The following is a 23,880-nucleotide window of genomic DNA, read 5'->3' on the forward strand; positions in this document are numbered from 1 at the left end:
TTTCGCTGCTAAAAATGTGTTCACTTTTCCCCCGTATACGTAGTATGATTGTTTAATATTTAGCAGTACTTGCGCTGTTCTGTCTGCAGTGTGGTTTTCTATTTTGACTCTGGCCTTCTTAAGGTCCCGCCAGGTTCTGGGCGTCTGACGGGATTTATGGAGTTTTTCAGCATTTCCTACTTCTTCCTCTAATTTACGCGTTATAAGGGCTTTCCCCCTGTAATATTGTGTTGCTTATGCTATGAATTCCCCTCTAATTACTGCTTTCCCCGCGTCCCACACCACCCTCCAGTCTACCTCCCCATTATCATTTTCCAGGAAATAGTTTCTTATGACTTCTTCCATGTGTGCCCTAAGTGTGATATCCCTTATGATCGTCTCATTTAGCCTCCATTGTGGTCGAGGTCTACTTTTCATCTCTTGCTGTTCCATGCAGATCACAACTGGGGCGTGATCGGACAATATTGGACAACAATTTCTATTTTTTTGACGTAGGGGATTAGGCAGAGGAAACCAAAATCATATTGATTCTAGAATATCCCCTGTGGACTGCTGAGCAGTGTGTGTATTCCCGGTTTTCGGGGTGGAAAAACCGCCACGTTTCTATCACCTCCAAATCTCTAAAGAGTTTTCCAAGGGCCTGTCTATTTCGCTTATCTGCCGCAGTCGGGGGGAGTGTCTTCCCTAATTGTGGGTCCATCACACAGTTGAAGTCCCCCCTATTATCACCCGGCCCTCACACCACCCTCCCACCTTCTGGAGTAGTTTGGGGATGTACTGGTCTTGTTTTTCTTTGGGGACATAGACTGCAAGAATTGTGTAGGTTTGGCCGTTAATAGTTCCCTTTACACCCAAATATCTACCTTCCTGATCCTTCATTATTTGTGGGAGCCTAAGTCTCTGCTGCATAGGATTGCCACCCCTTTTGTTTTTGTCTGGCTTGAGGCAAAAAACTGAAGCGGGTATTTGCATCCTTATTTCGTTTATTGCATAGCTTCCAGTCTGCCCAAGATCGATTTTCTTTTAGCGGGAGAGTTTAGCCCCTGGACATTAATCGGGACAATGTTCACTTCCTCCATTACAGCATAGGTGAGGATTATCTGCATATAGGACCCCATGTTCTGCTTGCTGTAACTTTCTCTGCCTGTTTTCCTGTTTTCACTTCTATTTTAACTCATTTGTTCCAGTTCTGGGAGTACATGAGGCCTGGGCTCCTAAGGGGCCCCCCGCTGGTCAACGACGGGCTTAGGGCCTCTACTTTCCCCCCAGTTCACAATAGTCAGGAGTTGTATTACATGACTCTGCTTCCAAGATTTGTGACCTCCTACCTCCGTGCAGGCACTCCTATTCGATTGCGCGGTCTTCTCAAGTGTAGTTGGTGCATCATGCATTGCCCTCATTATGGGCCAAATTCGGTTCCGTTGGTTCTCTCCTCTCACGGTCATGGGCTGGTTGCGAGCTTCCGGTTTTTCCTGCCCTCCCTCGTTTTTGCTTTCTCTCTGTTGTCCATTCCCATGGTCTGCTGGGCGGGACGGTCAAATTGCGTCGCAGACGCACGGTCGCCTCTGGTTGCTCATCTTCCAGGTTCAGTAAAGCCAATCCCTCGGCACAGTTCCCAATTCTCCTTAGTTTTCCTTCCCATGTGAATGACAGGCCAAACGGGTGCGTCCATCTACATCGGATTTGTTGTGCTTGAAGGGCCTTCGTAACAGGTTGCATTAGCCTTCTTTTGAGGAGAGTGATCAGGGCAAGGTCATGGTATAGCTGTATGCGGGACCCATTAATCGTAAGGTCTCCGTTTGTTCTAGCCGCGCGTAGTACCTCCTCTTTCAGACCATACAATGTCATCGCTATCAGGACATCTCTGGTTCTCGACCCAGGATCATTACGTTTTGGGCCCACTCGGTGTATCCTGTCAAAGCCGATAGTCTCAGGTTGGGTGTCAGCTAGCAAGCTACTAAAGCAGAGTTGCATAGTGTCTTTTAGATCCTTGTCCAGCACCGATTCTACCAGGCCTTTGACCCTAATATTGGATCTTCTTGAACGATTTTCCAGATTCTCCGCCTGGAGTTCCAGGTTGTTTGTTGCATTCGCCAACTGGTCTAATAACAGGCTGTTTTGGTTAGTTTTTCCCGCAACAATCGAGAGGCCACTTTCGACTATGCCCACTATTTCTCCTATTTCCGTCATTTCTTTATTGACCTCCTGAAGAGATGATTTCAGGTATTCCCTTAATTGTTCCATTTGGCTATGGAAAGCTTTGGTCATTCTAGCCTCCATTCCTTTTAAACAGTTAAAAAGTTCATCTTTGTCTGATGCCATTGTGCTTGTTGGGAGGTCTTCCGTTTCAACAGTTGCAACCGGCAGAGGGGATGGCGATTCTGCGTGTGCCTGGCGCCTCTGCCTCCAACACTTCTCTATCTGTCCTTCCTGGGGTCTTGCTGGGGTTCTTGCTCTTATTGGGCCCGTTTTGGATTTGGCGCCTGGCATCTGAGTCGTTCTGGCCTCTGTCGGCTAGCGTTGTTCCTATTGTAAAGTGTATACCGCTTTTGTTGCCAATATACAGTTGCTTTGGCTTGTGTGATCCGGCTGTTGGATGCCTGTCGTGGTTCCCGGGTCTGGTCCACTGTTCTGGGGTGGATTCATTACTTCTCGTGTCTGTATGAGATGTAGGGCCTCGTGTGCTTCTTTGAGATGGAACTAGGTGTCCAGCGGCAGGACTGATGATGTTTCCCGGTCCTGGGAGACCCCTTCCAATGACTCAAGTGTTCTTCGTTGTGTAGGTCCCTAGTTCCCACGATGCTGTGGAGGGGGGGAAGAATATCCCCCGGGTGTCCGCAGGTGCCCCCGGGTCAGCGTTCCTTCTGTCGGAGGCACCCTGTTGTTTATTCCAGGCCTGTGTTGTTTCCAGGCTCCTCGGGGGGGGCTCCCTGTGCAGGGCACCTGCTGCCTCCCCTGTCCCCTCCCAACCGGCGTATTGCCACCTCTGACCCACTCCTACCATGCTGTTTCGTTGGGCGACGGGGGGGGTTGCCGTGTGTCCGTCAGGGGCGCTCCTGGCTACCGCGGTACAGGCCCCTTCTCACCTTTCATTTCCCGGGTCATATCTCCCTCACGCTCCGCTCCAAGTGTGCTCCCCAGGCCTGCCACGCTGCTCCGTCCGATCAGTGAGTGGACCCTGCTCCAGGGCCATCCCCCCCTCGCAGCCCGGCTCCCTCTCTAACTCCTGGGATCCATGTCCATCGTGTACAGGATCGGCACCCCCGTTGCTGTGTGGTGCCACCTGGGTTGGCCTGGGACCACCGCTCTTCCGTCTCACGGCTCCCAGCAGGGCCCGTCTTCGCTCCCCCTCAGTTGCATGCCAGGTTCCCACGGAGGGGCCCTGGGCTCCGCTGCACGTCAGAGGTCTCCACCCCCCAGGAAGCACCAGGCATTCGCAATCCAGAGCCCACAGATTGCCTGACTCCCTGGTGCAAGCTCCTTGTTCGTCAGGGGGGGGTCCGGGCTGTCACAGCGGCGCATCTTCCTTCCTCCTCTACGTCTCAGTCTGTCTGCCCTCGGTGCTCCCCCTCGGCGCTCATCTCCACCTCAGCCGGTCATCGCTGAGGGCTCCCTCTCCCCTGGGCACTCCTCCTCGCTTGCTGCAGCTACAGGCACCTCGATCGCAGGATTCTGTTGCCCGGTTCACACAAGCTCCTTCTGGCCTCTCGTGCTGCTCAGATGGGCGGGATATCCTCGATCGTGGGCTGTCTTCTCCATCGCTGGCCGAGTACTACTGTTACCGTTGGCACATGGGCCTGCGCCGCCCGCTGTTGCCGTGTCCTGGGGGCCGGAACGGCACCTCCCGACTGTGTTGCCAGATGCTGGCTGTTTCTGCTCCAGAGCTCCACGCTTCTCTCCGCGGCCTCCAGCGGGGTAGGTCCACTCCCTCCGTCAGTTACGCATGTCATTTCTACTGGGGCCCTGGGTTCCGCCACACACAGGACAGCGCCATCCGTCTCAGAATTTCGCCTTTATTTGGTCCGGTTCTTGATATGCTTTCAGACCTCTTATTTTTGCTTGGCTGTGAGCTTGTGAGAGCCGCAGCTTTCTCCTTTTTTGTTGCCTGCACGGAGGACCCAAGGTACACGTCCTCACAGTCCGGCGGCCATCTTGGAATCACCCTTTGGCATTTTAACACTTAACAAGACTTCTTATTATTTTGTTGTGAAGTTTCCGACCACAAGATCATGCGTTTTCGACATGTAGTCACAATGTATGCTGTTCTTGTCTCAGTTTAGCAAAAAGTCCTGATGTCGGCCTACCTTCTTCTGCCGACTAGAATGTTGGCCAGACTATTTCCTTTCTGTTTCTCATGTGCTCTTTGCGATGCTGAAACTGATCTCGCTGTGACTGGTCCCTCCACTTGCTACTGCGCTGTGCGTGGTGAATTCCAACATTTCTGCATATGCTCGATGACATCTCTGCATATGTGTTCCTTTTTCCCCGTGGTTTCTTGCTGGTTGATTCATTCATATCTTCTGGGTTGTCAGTATCCTCTTCTTCGGAAGAATCTATTTTTACTTGAAGCCACCATTTGCTTTCTCTCTCTCTCTCCTTCCTCTGAAGTGAGCAACACATTTGCTCGCTTTGTTACTTCATACGGGGCTTCTTTAAACGGCATCTGGCGACTCCTTTAATGTGGCCTTTGCTCCCTGTCTGCCAGGCGAAACTTCGCCCTAGCTCAGTGTTTACTCTGGAGATGCAAAATGTTGTTCCCGACCACTTGCGAGGTGGAACCCAAAAAGTCTTCAAAAGAGACCATGCAGGGAACTCTGCCTCAGCTGCCTTTCCGCAGCTCAATGCCATTTTGGGGCACCGGCAAACCGTTCGTCAGCGCCAGGTATGCGCTGCGGGAGTTCAGTAGACCCCGGCTCTTCATCAGACACACCATTGAGATGAACGAAAAGGCAGCAGAATGCCTTGCAGAAAAACAGTCTCCTGTGTTCGCAGGATGACTTTGCGCTCCGTCTGGAGTGTTAACCAGGCTGGAGAGCAGCTTCCCTTGCCCATCCTTATATTTGGAAAACATGGCCAGAGGCCATGCATATTGCCATAATGTGGCAGCCCATGCCGGCCAACTGGCTCCAACAGTTATTCACACCTGTGTTCTTCCTTTTGCATCCTTTGCGTCCCTTTCTTCTTTCGTGTATTGTTATCTCCTTTTCCTTCCTCCCTGTTGCTAATCTCCCTGGATCTGTGTTACTGCCCTTCCGTTCTTGCACTCTGGTGTAAACACTCTTTTCTGGTCTCGGTATTATGTTGTTGTCCACTCTGTCTTCACACTATGTGAGCAGAGGTGGGCGATGAAGGGGGGTGGGGAGAGGGCGACGATTTCCCCCCCTTGCTTTCGATGATTATATTATATTTTGCATGTACCGTGTTTGTCCCAGTTTACGGGCTCGTGCCCTCCAGCTGCCTTGAGTTCCCCATTCCATGGCACTGGTCAGTCTTCACCCAATCAGCGTGGATCAGAGTAGGCCGGTACTGGCGGACAGGACGCTCCCCGCCACTGGAAAGACAGATGAGGCTGCCCGCACCGCACAGGCCGGCGCTCAGGGCCAGGTGTACTTCCCGAATAAAGCTCTCTGTGGCACGCACAAGGCTGGCTCAGACACTTTGCCCATGGCGACATCAGGCCGAACAAGGTCTGCAGCAGTCAGTGAAACTGCTGATCCAAATGTGTCACAGCTGAATAGGACGTGGCTAGGAAGACACAGCACCCGGTCGGGAGTCCAGATTTGGATTGCCAAACTGCCACCCAGTGCCGCCGCAGGGAATAGCCAATCCGGTTGTTGTAGGAATTGTAGGATGTTACAAGATCTGCGGACAGGGATTACACCGGAAGGGGAACCTCTGTCTGCCCTGATCATTCGACCGCGATATCTGTCTGCCTCGCCTTTTGCGCCACCGTCGCAGGGCACAGGAAAAACACCGGAAGATGCCTACCTTTGGCCTAGGTCGCTGCGCACACCAGCCACTGACACCGGTCATAAAGGTGGGTAATCAGGGGAGCCCTTGGCCGATACTCAGCACCATACTGCCCTGGGCTCTCCAACGCTTCCAGTGAAGTTACCTTCTGTGCACGGGATCTTGAAGGGATTGGGCTGCAGAGCGAAGCACATAAGTTGCCATTCCGTTTGCTGTTCCACAGTGCGCCCAAAGTATCCAATTTTAATGCCTTTCTTCATCCTAACGTTCTTCTCAGGTGCTGCTGTCTACCATAGGAATCGTTAATCTCCTTACGACTTCAGATTGCCTCCAATTTAGAAAACTCCTGAAAGCGTGTTTATGGAACTCGTCCATTTAAAACTATTTTGTTTTCTTGTTTGCTCTAAGAAGACAATTTGGATGTTTTTACCTGATTTAAACTCTGCAACTTCATTCCGGAAACTAGTATTTGATCTCTGTATATTTCAGGTTTTACCCATGTCTTTATTTTGCCAATTGATTTTATTTAATCTATATATGTTGCCTAGTCCACTGCTCTGATGCACTTTTGCCTTGACAGCGCTCTATAAATGTTTTAAACAAATAATAAAGGGATGTACATTTGATGTCATGGGGTACTCCTGCATTAACAGATACACCCGAGTATCACAGCCTGAAAACAACCCAAAGAAGATTATTAGTGCTAGTGGCATCCTAAAAACAGTATTAGATCATTCAAACAAGACAAATTCAATTTCACAGCTGTACAAAAGAAGCTAGCATGCTACATTTCCATTGCCTTTGGCCAGTCCGCTGGTGATCTGTAAGGGTGCCTGATCACAGCTGGCTTGCAGAATCATGAGTTTATTTCCTATATTGCTGTGCGCAATCTGTCTTAAGTGGCAAATCATTCAGGCTTCTGCACAATTTGCAGTATGACCTTTCACTGGCATGCTGCGTGCCCTCCCATGCTCCTCACATGCACTGCTTCTCTTGTATCCAAGCAGGCTCTCAAGGGGGCATTTATTTTTCTGACCCAAATGTGTCAGGCAGATTCATTCTTCAGCAAATCAAGCTCCCCGGCAGTGAATCAGGTTATAATGAACTGTCAGGAGTTGCTCAAAATGACACTTTGCCTAAAGTAACAAGCACAGGAAAAAGTCAGACTTACACTAGCTGCTTGATTTACAGTTTCTGCTTGATATACAATGTCTGCCCGGTTCTCATTCTGTGTTTTCTCTCCATCCTCCTCTTCTGTTTCTGCTTGCTGTGTTCAATTAAAGAAGAAATAGAGCTTAGAATCTGTATGAAAGTATATGAAATATTTTAATGAACGTTTGACCTTTGAATTCCTAATTCCACCTTCCTAATACAAATAATTAATGATGCTGAAAATGAGAGAAACAAATAGACTTCATAATGCCTAATTTTACCAGAGTCATACTTGTATATTGTCAACCGCAGTAATCAAAGTTTGCAGCGAATGACACCCAACTGGTGTACTTTGCTCGGATTGCTCATAATTTAAAACAAAAAGGTGTCATGAATACTGGTATTTAAAGTTAGACAAAACATGCTTTACTTTTATAGAACCATTTAAACTCTTATGTCTCTTATATAACTTGATTTAGATATGTTGGGAAGGTTGCAAGTGTTGCAAAAATTATAGGTTACTTACTTTAGTGACTAATGTACTCCTAGTCCATAGTCCTCTTTCCTCCATACTGTATGGCCGTCCCTCGCTAGGGACGGGAGACAACCATTTTCACCAGAAAAATCAACTTCCCCTTTAAATTTAGATGCGCGCGGGGTGCGGCCCCGAGAGCATGCGCTCGCCTCACTCAGTCCCCTTTGACGCGTCGATAATATTACCACTGCCTAATGACACTAGTTTTATTAGGGGGGAGGATGGTGGGACGCATGAAGGAAAGGGGACTATGGATTAGGAATACGTTAGTCACTACGGTGAGTAATTATAATTACTCCTACTATAATTACTCCTACGTCCGTCCCCTTTCCTCCATACTTTATGGGCGATTAAAACTGAATGTAGTCCAAGGGTGGAGAGCTGCCCCTCCTAGGAAAACAAGTTCCTTAACACTGCCTGACCAAATGCTGCGTCCGACCTGGAACTGGCATCCAAGCAGTAGTGCTTGCAGAGGGAGTAGCCCATGTAACCGCCTTGCTGATGACTATCCACGGAACGTGCCCCTGGAAAGCAACCGCCGTGGCCTTCACTCTGATAGCGTGGGCATGCATATTTGTGGGGAGAGGTTTGTGCTGTCCCTCGTAAGCCTCCTTGATGGCTGTAACCATCCACCTTTCTATGGAGGCCTTGGTGGCCTGATAACCAGACTTAGACCCCCCCGAAGGTGACAAAGAGAGCATCTGATTTGCGGAAGCTCCTGGTTCTGTCCAGGTAGAATTTTAGAGCACGCCTGACACCTAGACAGTGCAGAACTCAGCGTCGTCCTTAGGGTCAGCAAAGAAAGTAGGTAACACTATCTCTTCATTCAAGTGAAACGAGGAGACCAACTTAGTTAAGAATGCAAGCACCACCTTGTCCTTATGAAAAGTAGTATAGGGCTCTGAAGCCACCAGTGCGTGCCTGGATTTCGCTTAATGGTGACTAGCCTGATGTCTGCAGACGCCATAGTCTCGAATGGTTTATGCGCCAGGGCGCCCAAGACCATGTTGAGGACCCACACCGGATGTGGCTTGTTGATAGGCGGGTAAAAGTTCCGGCATGCTCAGATTGCCGTAAGATATGTGCAGCAGGTGTCTACCTGCACCCCCGAGTGCCCAAGGTGCACAGAGAAAGACAGCACATCGTCCAACATGCAGGTCGAAGGATCGACCTCCTTTGATTCCGCCCAGTGACAAAACCTGGTCCACTTGCTTTTGTACTGGCTCCTGGTAGCACCAGTAGATGCAGATGCCTTAGTGTGACCTGTTCAGGAACTATGCTGCAAGGGCTGACTTCTGGGGGGCAGGGTGGATGCCCGTTCTTCCCTGCTGTGTGAGTAGGTGAGCTGCACCCAGGGGAAGGTGCACCGGGGCCAGATCTGACCGGTTCAGCAGTTCCAAGAACCATGGGCTTGCTGGCCACCACCGAGCTATCAGGATGATACAGAGGTGCCGGGCCTCCCGGATCTTGCAGATTACCCTGTGGACCAGGGGAGTGGGAGGGAAGGCATATGCGTTCATGTTGTTCCATTGGAACTGCACCACGTCGCCCAGAGAGCCCAAGCCCTGTCCCTGCCAGAGCACAAACTGGGGGCACCTCCTGTTGGACCAGGTGGCAAAGAGGTCCACCTGAGGATGACAACATTTGTCGAAGATCCCCTGAAGGACCTTTCCGTTCAACTGCCATTTGTAGTTGTCCGCACCCAGTCTGCTGAGCCGGTTCGCCTCCAGGTTGGACTCCCCCGAGTGGTGAATTGCTGTTAGGTGCATGTTGTTCACCAGAGCCCACTCCCAAATGCTGACTGCTAGAGTGCAGAGGGGAGGGGACCTGGTGCCACCCTGCTTCTTGATATAGTACATGCTGGTGGAGCTGTCCGTTTAGTGAGGATCATCTTGCCACTGTTCAACGGTAGGAAGGCTTTGAGAGCAAGCCAGATGGCCATCAACTCGAGCCAGTTGATGTGGGCCTACTGCTCCTATGGACACTGGCTGTCCAAGGTAGCTTCCCAGCCCTCTAGGGATGAGTCTGTGGTGATGGTAACCTGCAGTGCTAGTTGCCGGAAGGGCCAGACTATCTGCAAGTTGCAGACCGTGCTGCACCACACTAGGTCCTGGTGGAGATGAAGTGGTAAACTGACCAGTGCTGCTTGAGAACCCTTCTCCTGACTCCAGGATGCTGCAAAGTGCAACTGCAATTGCTTCATTTTGAGCCTTGTGTATGGCACTGTCAAGAGATATGCCGCCATGATGCCCAGGAGATGCGGGTACCACCATGCCGAGGTCACTGCTCTGAGAAAATGCCCTATGGCCCTCTTGATGGCTGTGATCTTGTCCCCCCGAGGGAAAAACTCTCTCGGAGCTCCTATCCCAGATGTGGCCCAGGAACGTTAGATTCTGAGTAGGCTCCCGCCGTGACTTCTTCAGATTGATGGAAAATCCCAACTTGTGTAGAGTATTCATGCGGGTCGAGGCAGTGTGGTGGACTGCCTCCGGAGACCTTGGCCTGACCAGCTAGTCGTCCAGGCATGGATAGACATGGTGACCTTGGACCCTCAGAAGGGCTGTCACTGCGATCATCAGTCTTGATCAGGGTCATTAGTCTTGACCCTGGGGACCGAATTGAGGCCAAAAGGTAGAACCTTGTATTGGAAATGGAAACCCATGATCCTGAACCTCAGCAAGGACCAATGGGGTTGACAAATTGGGATGTGTAAGTACGCATCCTTCAGATACAGGGAGCACATCCAGTCTCCCCTGCACAATGTCTCCACAATAAGCGCTAGAGTAACCATCTTGAACATTTGAAGAGAAAGGGAAAGGTTCAGGGTGGAAAGGTCCAACACAACTCTCAGGCCCGCCTGGTTTTTCTTGTGTATGGCGAAGATTTGTGAATAGAAGCCCAGACCGCGCTGGCAGGCTGGGACTTCCTCCACTGCCTGACTCTCTACGAGCAAGCAAATTTCCACCAACAGAGTTTATGTCTCAATCTGTGGTAGGGGAGGAGAGAGGGGGAGGAGAGTGGAGAATGATGTAGGGGTAGGCGGAATCCCGCGGACACTACAGATAGGATCCAGGGGTCCGCAAACATTGCACGCCAGCATTGGGAGTGAAGGGGAAGCCAGCCCCCCACCGAAGACTTACGGATACATAAGAGTGTGTCATGCCTTTTTTCTGTCTGAGGCTGGGGCTGGGAAGGGGGACTGGAAAAAAGCCCTTATGCAACATTTTGTGCTGCTTGCAGCAGTGCTGGCTCATAGATCCGTCCGGACGCCTGGACCGTCTTTCCTGGAAGCCTCGGAACCCTCAGAAGGATCAACCTTTGTCAGAATGCTGGTGCGTCTGGCTGTAGGCCTAGTGGTGGACTTTGTGAGGACAGATAAGGATTTGGCATTCTGGGAACTGTTGTTCTTATCAAGTTCCTCGTCCGTACTGTAATGGAACAGATCGCCACCCTCGAATGGAAGGTCCAGTATACAGTCCTGGACGTCCGGGTTGAACTTGGTTGCCAGTAGTCAGGCCATTCTTCTCATGTCCATAGCGATGCATATGGCATGGCCTTAGGTGTCAATGTGAGGCCCCGTAGACTTGATTATGTCCTGCACTACTATCTTGGCTTCCGCCGTGAAGCGCGCCTGACTCTGTACCAGAAGTTCCGGAAGGAAGTAAGCTATTTCCCGCCTGAGCCTTTGGTTGACAGCAGAGAGCATAGGGTCTGCATTGGACTGACAAAGATGAAGCAAAGCGTTGGAATAGATCTTCTTTACATATGCTTTCAGGATCTTCTCCTCCTTACCCAGGAGTGCTTAGTGTGATGTAGCTAAGGACGACTGTGGCTTCGAGTAGATTGAGGCTGCAGCGATGAAAGAGGAGTGTGGTTGAGGATGTGCCGACAGCAAGAGTCAATCCCCCTCCATCTGCATAAACTTGGCGTTGAGGCATCCGTTGGTAGGCTGCTCCGAATGAGGCTTAAACCATCCTTTTTTAGCCAGTGCCACCACGTCCTTTTAAACTAGAATCGTGGTTCTAGCGTGGGGCATAGAGTGAGGACCTCCGCCAAGACCCCCATCTCCGGTTGTTCCACCTCAGGCTGTCGGAGCCCCAGGTATTCTGCCAGGCCTGAGAGCCGCTCATGAAATGCCTTGGCCGATGGACGTGTGTCGAGGTCCTCCTCCTCATCGGGTGTCCACCAATGTGTCTTGCTGGTTAGGTGCAGCTGGAGGAGCGCTGGGAGCCGATGATGCGGTGCACTGACATGAAGAGGCGGCTGCTGCAGCAGCTGCTAGGGAGCTGCCAGGATTACTGGAGGCATGGTCGGTGTATTGGGAGCTGGAATGGGCAGCTGGGGCTGCATAGGAGCCGGAGGCGCTGGAAAAACAGGCAGAGTGGCCGTGGGTGTTAGCGGCAAGACTGGATGGAGCATGTCCCTGATCACATCCTTGAGGACGACACCCATCCGTGGAGGCCTCAAAAATGTCCGCATTTTTTGAAAAACCTGTCCTTACAGGCCGGTGGAGCGCTTGGTGGCGCGGGCATGGGTGGCGGACCATGAGGGTGCTGGGACCTGGGCCCACTCTGCCTTGCTGCATGCGGGGTGTATCTGACCTGCAAAGCTGAAGGGTATGCCATAGGCCACATGCCCGGCAAAGACGAGTCCCACATGGAAACTTGTTAACCTACCTGGTCCGCGAAGGGGGATGGTGTCGAGCTGCCTGCCATTTTGCCTGGCCCGGTGGCCATTTTGTCGGGGTGCATACAACATACCTGTGTCGTAGTGCTTACCGTGCTGGGCCCTGTCTCTTCATGGACTCTTGGCGGTGGAGGTTGAGGCCTACCCTGCACCTCAGGACAGGGCCTGGTAGGCAGAGTACTCTCAGCGGTGTTGCCGGTAGTGCTGAGTACAGGTGCCCCCTCAGACATCTGTCCGGTACTAGAACGTAGCCCCTTGGGCAGAAAACCTGGTAATAGAACCTTGTGGTCCCGCAGCGATGTCACCAGTAGGATCTCTGGACCCCTCGGCCTGGCGGTCGGTAGCTGAAGCAGCCTTGGTCTCTACGCTGGTACTAGAACCTAATAGGTCCCTCCTGCTCAGCGGCTTCCTGGGGAAGGAGTCGCCTTTGCAGGGTGCGGAGGAAAACAGTGCCCCTACCTTGGGCCTGGACTTGTGCTTGACTAATTCCTTCAAGTCTGTGACCTTTCCGAAAAGCTCCCTCCACCGAGCCAGCCTGTTCTTCAGAGCGCGTGGCATGCGGTACAGCCCTCCCAGCTGTGGTCAGGGCCAAGACAGCGTAGGCAAAGAGCGTGGGGGTCAGACGTAGGGAAGAGCCCCTCTCAGCCCGGACACCTGCTGAAGCCTGCTGACGTCGACATGCCCCGGGGAGGAGCGTGGCGCCGGAGGATAGAGGAACCTGAATGAAAGACAAGAAAAAAGAAGACAAAAGTACTTCTCCGTGGAAGAGAGCGTGGAATTACTAGGCTGGAGGTCAAGCCCAGGAGCACTGGTGAAAGCAGTCCATTCCTGTCGACGTGGAAAAGACGACTGAGGAGTGGTGCTGGTTGGTGGAGTCAGGGGAGCACAAGCTCCCAGGGCCGCGCCCCCACACATCTAAATTTAAAGGGGATTTTGAATGAAAAAGTCCCTAGCAAAGGACGCCCATACAGTATGGAGGAAAGGGGACGGAACATAGGAGCATGCGCCACTGCACGTCAGAGGTGTAGAGTGCATATAAATTCACCCCAATGTTCATAGGCACACTCCCATTTACAACCCCTATTACAACTGTGGACAGGTAGAATACATTTATCTCTACCAGATCTGTGGGGGCGGAAAGGTGAATTGTAGTCTATGTCAGGAGCTTACGTCGCTATACAGGCAAGCAATATTTCCTTCTCTTTTGTCCATCTCCCTTCATTTTCACGTGGCAAAATATATAACCAACATACAAAAGGTTGGAACATATGCCATGAAGGTTTTTAAGAAGTGTGGGGAGGGGGATCAGCGCTTGCGTGAGGATACACTGATTTGGGGCTCTGAGCCGGGACCTCCGAAATTACTAAATAATTCTGTATATACATGGTGCTGGATTTCAACTTGAACAGCGATAATACAGAAGCTGTATGGAAGAAGAACGAACCGCACTGCAGACAAGATGGCGCCTTGACGATTAAACAAGGGAAAAGATTAACTGTGCCCGAGTTGGGGCAGATGGCGTGGGGGAATAGAACCGATTGCCAGTGGCTGGGGTGATACTGGTAAGGTATGACTGATGATTATTGTGAAGTAACAACCTGGCAATAGTTATAAGGATCGCTGCAGCGTTACAGTGATTTGAGAAGAACTTATGACACAGTGAGAATGGACCTGCTAAAGCAGGATGAGAGTACTGTGTCGTAGACCAGAGCAGAGGCAATTGAAAACATTGACCGAAAGTGCCAAAATGGCACACATTAATGCTCCACTGTAAATCACAGTCCCTTTAGAGGACAGTGTGGCAGGAAGAGAGACCAGGTACTGATTTCTCTAAGATACCGGGAGGTTTCTGAAACTATCAAGATAAGGGGACATGCCCTACATAACTAGAAGTCAAACTACATAGAAATCGATACATCATGAATAAGTGTGTCCAGCCCTGAATGCCTGTAAAGAGACAGCTTGCCAATGCTAAGTTGTGGTTTGAAACAACTGGAGATTGTTGTGCAGTACCGGGACGCTATCGAAGGAATGCATCTGTACAGCTAATTCGATTTGAGAAGAACATAGGGCTCTGCGACAATGTGCTGCTAAAGATGACAGAGTACTAAATCAGGGAAGTGAGTAGAGGTGATTCAAAATGTTGATTTACAAACCAAAACAACACATAGTAAGAGGCTCTGCAGCAGAAAGCTGTTCCCAAGAGGAGCATGTGGCGGGAAGTGCAACCTGATTTCTCCAAGGTATTGAGAGGTCTCTGGAACAGACAAGAGGGGGAGAGTACCTTACCTAGTCAGGGGCCAAACTAGGTAGAAATCAGTACATCATTAACAAGAGCATCCTGACCTGGATATCTACAAAGAGCTGCCTAGCAACTAGACCAACACATTAAAATGAAATAGAACACATGGTCAGTGATACATCATCCTCTCTGTAAATGTTGCAATCAGGCCTGGTCCAAGCAAGCACAAATTGACAGATGTGCCCATAAGGTGCAACCCAGGTAGGAGCAGAAAAGCACTGAGAACATGAACCGGGTGGAAGTACCTCCAAAAGAGTAAACAGTCGGTCTCATAATCGATTGCAATTGAGGCCCTTTGGGCCTCACTGGAAACAACAATAAAGAAGGTGTGAGTAGATTTATTGCTGATACAACAGGATGTGTGGCGTTACTGTAGGCGGCGGGTGGGCACCTCAGAGATGAGGATTGCGGAGACAGCGTGTACAACAGAGATACTGAAGAAACAAGTGGAAGACCTGACTTGGAGAGCTATCTTCTTAGCAGAGAGTGTGGATAATGCATTAAGGAGAACCAGAAGAAACAACATCAGTGTGTTGGGATTGCCGGAGGGGAAAGAAAGAAGCAAGCCTAATTATATAGAGAACCTATTTTGGAAGAAATTGTCCTGGTAAGCCGTCACAAAGATTTACATTTGAAAGAGCACACAGGGCAGTAAACCAAAAACCACCTGCAAGACCACAACCTGGACATAATCACAAAAGTGCTTGATTACAAAGATAAAGAATTCATATTAAAGTTTGTGAGACAAAGCAGCAAAATAAGACTAGGGCATTCAAACCAAGCAATCTTCCCTGAATACACGATACAAGTGCAAAGAAAGAGAAAGCTATATGAACCCATAAAAACAAGACTACGGCAACTTCAACTTCAGTACAAGATAACATTTCCAGTGACACTGAGAATTATATACAAGGTCAAGCCAGTGGGCCTCATTGCGAGGCTGGCGGCCCAGAATGAACGGTGCCGGTAAGTTACCAGCACCGTTCATTCCGAGCCACCACAATACGAGTTTGCTTGTGGGTGGCGGTATGCACGTCTGGGCCAGACCAGATGTGTATACCGCCACCCGCGAGCAGACCAGGATGCTAACAACAGATCCATCATTAATGGGTCCGTTGTTAGCATCCTCCCCATTCCCATTGAGCCCTATGGGGGCTCGAATGGGAATGAGGATGTACCGGGTCCTGCGAAAAGGTAATTACCGGGCCCGCAAAAGTCGGAATGGCCTGGTAATTCCTTTTTTTCGGCCCAGACCCGAACACGAGTTTGGAGGCAGCCATGCCGCTAAGAACGACATGGCTCCCTCCAAACTTGTAACGAGGCCCAGCGTCTACTAACACCCCGGAGGAGGCACATCAATGGCTAGACCATAAAAATCTGCGGGTTTCTTAACAGACATGGAAGGCAGAGTAAGGGAGGGAACAATATCGATAGGCAAGTCAAGGTGCGGAATAATGAAGATGGATAGATGTTCAGAGGTACTTGAAGTGATTGAAACTGACAGTGTAGAACTAAAACAAGCAATCATGACTAGCAGAATGTCCTATGAAACAACTTGGAAGACCCTCATAAATACACATTCGAAGGGATGGCATTGTTATGTGAGGATTTAACTTGTTGCGGTTTAAGTGTTTGAGCTCCTAGTGACTAAAAAAGAGGAATTGAGAAGGAGCATATGTTGACTGCTGGCTGCATATGTTTAGTGGACCCCATAGTAGGTGTAGACATTCTTATGTATGTGTCTTTAACAGGCCTCCAGGTGGACAGAAAGCACCCAGGTGAGGGGGCCCTTGATGATAGATAGCAAGTGGCTATTGAGCTGCTCTTACACTTTTTTGAGTTTATTGTTGCTTGGGAATTTGCTATGTATATTTGAAGGGTATGGCGAGGGACTGGGAAATGGTACTTGGTAACACTCAATTATACTACAATGGAAAATTGGAGACAAGATGCAATAGTTTAAGGAGCCATGGCAAGATCAGTGCTAAAAGGACATCGGTAAGTTTAGATGGAAGCACACATTGAATCAAATATTAAGGTGCTGACTTGGAACATTAGAGGTTTGAATGGCTGTGTTAAGGGGAATAGGTGTGAGAAACCAGAAGGTGTCTCACCTACTAGTCCCCGGGGATCTGTCTTCCAGGTTGCCAGGACACAGCCATCACTTTTGGATCCAGATCCTGGGGGTGGACCAGTGTGGGAGGATCACCTGGGTGAGAGGTCTTCGGGGGTGGGAGTGGGATACTGGATGGTGAGACTGGGTATCCCCTTCCTTGTAACACCTTTACGCCATCATACCAGGTAGAATATTTAGGAACACTACCACCCCCCCTTTTATAACACAAACACGTTCTCACGGACAGCCAGCTATGAGAGAAAACAGACCAACACCCGAGCAGTAAACCCGACGTGTCCCACAGAGCACAAGAGCACACTCTGAGCGAGGCAAAGCACACGAGGAAACATCAGTTTTGAGACGGTAGCTGAGCAAGAGAAGAAAGAAGGCAAAACCAAAGGGGATCGCAAGGAGGGAAATTCCCTTGACTTTTCGACAAGGTACCATTACTTTACAGAGACCTTGAGAATAGAAAGCGCAAGACCATGAAAGCAAGCTGAAGATTCCAGCGTTGTGTGTCAGAGATGTTCGGGGCCCTCCCGTGTCAATAATCAAGGCGGGGAGAATAACCAGCCGCTGTGGTACCGTCCTTGACTCCAAGAACAAAGCAGCTTCAGTGAAATCAACACAGCCGGTTGTTGAAGCCAAGGTTGCAAGCAGCAACATTGCATGGTGAGCGCTAGAACAAACATTGTTAAAACGTGTGTGATAAGAGAAGCAAGTGAAGTTGCAATGCTGATGAGTGATTGAACTTTAAATCAAGCTACAATACCTTTGACAGAGTGGTCCCACACAGCGTGAGTGCTCAATCGAAGGTCTCTGTAAGGTATCCAGCTAAGAAGTGACAAAAGTAGATAGATTTGTTCCAAGCATGGCAGAAGGAGACCAATTGAAAGTTAACAAATAAATGTGAATCCAAGTGGTCCTGCGATGGGTCAAGCAAAATCCGACGCACAGTTGAAAGTCTTCGATTTTGATGATGTAGAGAAAGTTTGGACAAGTGCATGAATTTGGTCCGAGCCCAGGAGAGAGAGAGACCAATGGAAGGTTTTGTGTTAAAGTGGGTCTGAGCCCAGTGGAGGGGGACACAGTGTGAATAGTGAATCACCTGCAAAGTTGTATCAGTGAAAATCCTGAGAAGAAAGGAACTTTAATGTTTTGTCGTGTTGCTTCAGGACCTCTGAAATAAGAGTATTTGAATGGCAAAGAGGGCCCTGATGTTGAAGTGTTTAACTGCATCTTCAGACTAGAGATTCTAGAGTGTGTGCTAAGCTCGAGTGTGCTGTCCTTGTGCCGTGCAGAAAACGTGTGGAAGGGAAGCCAGTGGCTTGAATATCCTGACATATCATTTCTTGAACACTTTTCTTTTGCATAACATTGTTTCCCACACTTTTTGTATTTAGAAGTAAGGATTGGCAATATGTTTATTAGTATAGGCCCTTTTATTTTGACAGACTCGACTTGGACTGTGTTATTTTTTGATGGTCGTAACTTGCTCCCATCTTTAGATTTAGGATTAGACTGGTGGTTTTCAAATCCTATTGAAGTTCAATAAACAGCCTTGAACTGTGATCACTTGTGTCTGTCTTACTGTTTGATACCATACCTTCCTTACATAGGGTACATGTCTACTTGAAAATGAAAACAATATCAAAAGTGCTGCTAGAGGAAACACATTTGCTACAGGCTAGACAAGACTTATTGTTGAAAAAGTGGTCTGGCAAAGGATATGCTGCAATACTCTGCATACTCGAGAGGGGTACTAACATGGATTTCGGATGAGGTCCCATTTATATTGGGAAAAGAATACAGAGGCAACAAAGGCAGATTGATAGTAATAACGGGCAGAATAAATGGGAAAGTTGTCTGTAGAATTAACACATATCTGCTGAAGAATAACAGCAGCCTACTTTAATAAGATACTAAGATATAGTTAGCTATATGGCTGCCCTTTTGCTGTCTATGCATGATTGCTATGCGTAAGGACCGTTTGAATAGGAAAGATATGAAACCATGAGCTGGTGCACAGACCTTAATTAATGTTGTCAACATACTGGATCTGAATAACGGTGTGCGCAGTGTGTTCTTCCTGTCTTGGAAACGCTGTTTGTTTCCTGCATTGACTCTGCCACAAGGCATTTCTGAGTCCTTCTACATTTTCAACTAACCTTTCAGGAGGTTGGACTTAAAAGCTGCAGCACACGTGGAGTGCGCGGTGTGCACAGTGTGTTCTTCATGTTCCTCGTGGCTCCTGCGGGCTCTGGTGACTCCCTTTACTCAGGTACATTATTGGCTTTACCTCCGGGCTATAGCCTCCTGCATGGTTTGTTTAATTCAGGGATTACACCCTTGCACTCTTGACCCACTCGAGGCTGAGTTCATTAGACTGTTTATCTACTGTTTAATTACTTCGCCTATGGGGGTGTGGCCTGCCGGAGGTTGACAGAAGACAGGATCAGCTCCCTTGACTTGTGCTGCATAACCTGCGGTGCGTCTGTGCTCCTCTTAACCGTACTTCCTGGAGACTGCGGGGACCGTATTTGTATACAAGCCCTTTGATCGGGGTTTGACGGTTGCTCTCCTCCCCGTCTTCTTTTGAAAGCTGCCTCGAGGCTGTGGGGCTCCTTTTTGTCTGTCCTGAGGACCATTAGACGGACTATTCTGCTACTGGTATGAGGGCTGGTCTGCGAAGACAAAAAGAAATGAACATGCAATTGCAGGCCATTTCGTCGGAACTTCTGGGCAACATCCATACATCCCTAGATAGGGAAAGGCGGTGGTCCCCCACCCAAGTTCAACCAGTGACCTCTACTTCTTTATGTGTGCTGCTCCCCTCTTCTAACCCTTTGGCAGGGAATATTGGAGCGGGCTCTAAGGATGACTTTACAACTACCCTCTCTATGGCTCAGCAAATGCCCTCAAGCTAAAATGACCAGTGTCATCCAGCTCCTACCGATAAGGTTTTGGTCCATAACATTGATACCCCGCAAGCTTTTACCATACCTGCTATTCCAATAGGAAAGTCCTACTTCAATACTCCAAAGTCCCAAAGACCTATCCAGCCAATACTGGGTCAAACATACATAGATCACTACATATTGAAAGCGACCTCTGCAAGCACTGAAATAAATTACCTAAAGCATTTAGAGGCAACGCTATGTTGGACCACTTGGCCATGACAACTCTGGATTTCTTTGGAGCTCATAATAATATCACTGATATCAGTATAATTGAATGTGCAAATAAAGCAATGGATTTGCCTTATGCCAGCGAAATCCCCAAATGTGTTATACAACAGACTTGTGACGCCTCTACCCAAGATACACCAACTGCCCTTACAAACATAATAGATGGGATTGATGCGGCTAAAACTACCTCCTCAGAGGATATGTGCAGTCAGGGGGATAATCAGGAGTATGGGGCTCCCCAAGACTGCACCACACCCTCAAAGAGCTTGATGAATGGATTTGATTAACCCATCCACAAGTCTCCGCCTTAAATGTGGTTCTTAGCTCATTTGTCAAATTGTACAACAATATATGGGCAGAACAAAAAAATTCCCAAAGACTCATGGCAGAAGTAAACACTAAAATTGACTGCATTGGCAAGGACATTTTATTGGAGAGGAGTAACAAACTAGATTGGATTGGAGCTGAATTGTGCCAGAGACCAACAGCCTAGGCCCAGCTACCTGGCTTACATGAGGGCCTGACTTCTATAAATACCCTGCCAGTGCCCCCGTGCGGTCTGAGATAATTGAGATCTCTAACAATTCGGTCTCCCTTGATACTCCTGTTAATGGACCAATGATGGTCCCCTGCAATGGAGAGGGCCTTGATTGCCCTTTGATCAGTACCATCTCTTCTCCACAATCTGTCAATATACCTTTGAACTCCCCCAATGTGAATGCTATTGTTGAACAGGCTCCATTCGAGGCCTGTGGCCCTGCTCTGGGTGGAAATCATCATAAAGTGAAATCGATTAAGCGAAAATTCGCAATAAAGCGTCTTAGTCCTGTTAACACTAAAACATTGCCTCATTCTCTATTTAAACCAAAACTATTCCAGAGGTGGGTGTGAATATTGTTGCTACTGCATTGAAACCGAAGTTGGTGGACTCTATTGCACAAACTGACACGTCTCCTCCAGCCCTGCTCAGGACCCATGTGCTGCGCAGTTGCACGACTCAGAGATGGCTCTGGAGCCACTTAAGTTCCCTAAACCTGACGGTCCTCAGCAGCCATTGGTTCATGCCCCGTTGGCTCCTTTGCCCCCACGATGGGGCTGTGGCTCTGGGAAAACCAAAATGCTTGACGTAGTGGCTTTACCAATAGACCTACCCCTGCCACAGGGGCTAGGCCCTTTGACCCTTAGAGATGATTTACTAGCCCTAGATCAGCAGTCCATATGCGCTATAAATGCTCAAAGGGCCTTTTGCAATGAGAAATGTGGGCCGCAAATTCTATCTTCCATATGGGGTCCTCTACAAGTTGATGTCATTTCTAAGGAGAAACCTAGCCACTCTGATATTATTTTGCCTCCTCTAGATGTTGGGGCTGGGTGGGGGAAGTTTCAGGATGAAAATATTCCGCCAGAAACTCTTTATCCATCTATTTCTTCAGGTATAAGAGATTTGGTGCAACAACTTCATAAACCAATGTTAGGATTTCACAGAATGATATATCTAATGCACAAGGAATGGGACACAGAGGCCCAATGAAACATCATTTGAGCACCCCACAGGGCTTCACACGCAACATCACTTCAACTGGGAAACATTTTAACCTAATCAGAATAAAGAGTTTGTTGGATCTGGAAGTCCCAATCTGCTTAAACAGATCTAATATTCTGATTCTATTTTCGCTGAAATCCCTGCTCTCACCCTTATTTCCTCTAAGGATATTGCTAGGGTGGTTTTCCTGGACAGAGAGTGTTGGGATATAAGTTTGCTATTCTTTTATTCTCCTCTGGTCAAGGAACTTATCCTAACCCAGATTGGCTCGCTGAGGAATCTGGCCTTTGAAGTCGAGTCCAGAATATCTTTGGAAGCAGATAAGTGAGAGTTACCCAATGACCAGTCAAAGGCTAAATTCTTTGCTGCCACCCTGCCGGGTCCCCAGGGGCTGGCTGAATTCATTAAACCAGTAAGGAAACAGGATTCAGATTTTGATTGGGCCACCATCATCTCGACCCTGTGGCAGAAACGTGTTCCCTAGTCAATCAGTTTTTTCGACAGATCTCTGAGTGGAAGTTGTAATCTATGTGTTATGTGGGATGCATTAACCCACTTATGCTCTGCCCTGCGGCATCACTGTGTGCTGATGGTGCCAGAATTATCAAAATGGCCGCAAAACCCCTATGCGTGCCAAAACCTATGGAAATCGTGCTTTGCAACACAAAAAGATGGCTGCCAAATCTACCATGCGTGTTGTCATTGGTGGAACGGGGACCGCACTGCTGAAACATGTCACTGGGCTTCACAACAAGTAAAAATGGAGACTGCATGAAAAGCAATGCTTTGCTGAACGAAATCCAGAATTTTGCTTTTAAATCCTTTTTCTTGGTTGGTGAAACTGCAGAAGGCTGGCACAAAACACCATCACACATCCAATATTCCTGCTGGGTGCTACAAGTCACTTCATTCAAGAAATCATTATGAACAGACAATGTCCAGAAAAGCGGAATCTGTCATCAAAACATTCACAGCAGAAAAGTGCCAGCCTGTGAAATCTATCAAAATCTGGGCGCAGTATGAGCGGCCGCCTGTATAACAGCTGTCATTAGCTTGCATCAGACGAATTAAATTTGTGCAACTGAAATCTAATGTATGAAAACTAAGTGACCTGGTATGGAGAGTAACCTAGGTTGTAACTATTTAAATCTCAGGGTTTAGAAGCAGAAATAGGTGCTCTGCCTGCTTGTTTTGAAATTGCAAGTTTATTTTAAATCAAGAAAAAATTTGCAGCAGAAATAACATTTAAATTTAAGCCTGGCTGAGCTGCAAGAACTTGAAAGGCGGGTTTCTGCCCAGAAGGAGGACACTCCCCCCCCCACCCCCCCAGCTGAAACTCACGGGGAGGTGCCAATTGCTGGGGAGCCAGAAGGAGACAATGGACTTCCTCCAGCTCAAAGGCCTGCCAAGTGTGAAGGGTCGTAAATGGCCTGGGCCTCCGGAGGAAGGGGGAGGAGATTGCTTCTAACTGCAGAGAGCCAGGAGGAGGTGGAGACAAACAGCCCTTTGGGGCTGGACATTCATAAAGAAACATTTTTGTTAAAGACATATAACTTACCACTGAAAATTGTTTAAATCACAAAAATAACGTGTGTATCTAAATTCTGACTGTACATTTTAAGAGGCAGCAAAACCTTGTGACATATTCTAGAAGGAAACGGCAAAAAAGGGGGTTTTGCAACAAATTTATTGATGCCAAAAGCACGAAACTTCATACTCTTATGCCCCTATGCAATGAGCACATTTGAACACATTTTTGGATAAACTAGATATTGTGTTCCGGCCAAAAAGGGCAGAATTCTGTCAAAAGCATACACACGATCCCACAACAACGGGGATTGGAAAAGTAGATTCTACACAAAATATGTACATTGTATATATGATGGTTATAAAGATTGCACACATGTAAATATGTATTGTACCAAAAGTAGATTTTATGTTCAAAGGGACAAGGGGAGGATTCTCTGACTCATAAACCCACATCATCATGGTGACACCCTGTTTTCTTCTCCAATCAAGGTGGAGAAGAGATTCTAACCTATAGCCGGTCTATGGGGCATGCTTAGGATAATTCACCACACACACCCCTTTACCATATACATAAATAGAGAAAGCTGAGGACTTAGAAAGACACACGGATTCACCCACTATCCTGATCCTGGCGAAGCACCCTGAAGCAGATCCATCCATATTCCTTGCTCCTGACTCCAGAAACTTGGCAAGCAGAAAGGCCCATTCCATTAGTTGAACTAAGTTCAACTAGGCCTTATGTTTCCAGGAGCAAAAAGAATCCCACAAAATCTAAGGGGAACAAAAAGAAAAATAACAGCCGGGCTGTGCTGTAACTGCTTTCCTGCTAAAAGAATTATTACCAGAACCAAAAAACCC

At 48.5% G+C, this 23,880-nt stretch overlaps 1 protein-coding gene across 6 annotated transcripts in view; it reads right to left on the reverse strand.

The window, feature by feature from the left end:
* Window positions 1–23,880, reverse strand: part of ENOX2 (ecto-NOX disulfide-thiol exchanger 2) — a 2,107,113-nt gene that overhangs the window by 147,810 nt on the left and 1,935,423 nt on the right. For all 6 annotated transcript variants that reach the window (XM_069613111.1, XM_069613112.1, XM_069613109.1 and 3 more), the window contains one exon: window positions 7,142–7,237. In XM_069613111.1, the coding sequence (XP_069469212.1) occupies window positions 7,142–7,237 (96 nt within the window). The remainder of the gene's footprint in view (window positions 1–7,141; window positions 7,238–23,880) is intronic.

Source organism: Ambystoma mexicanum, chromosome 5p (genome assembly GCF_040938575.1).
Source record: "Ambystoma mexicanum isolate Mex_15411 chromosome 5p, UKY_AmexF1_1, whole genome shotgun sequence".
Classification (NCBI taxonomy): Eukaryota; Metazoa; Chordata; class Amphibia; order Caudata; family Ambystomatidae; genus Ambystoma; species Ambystoma mexicanum.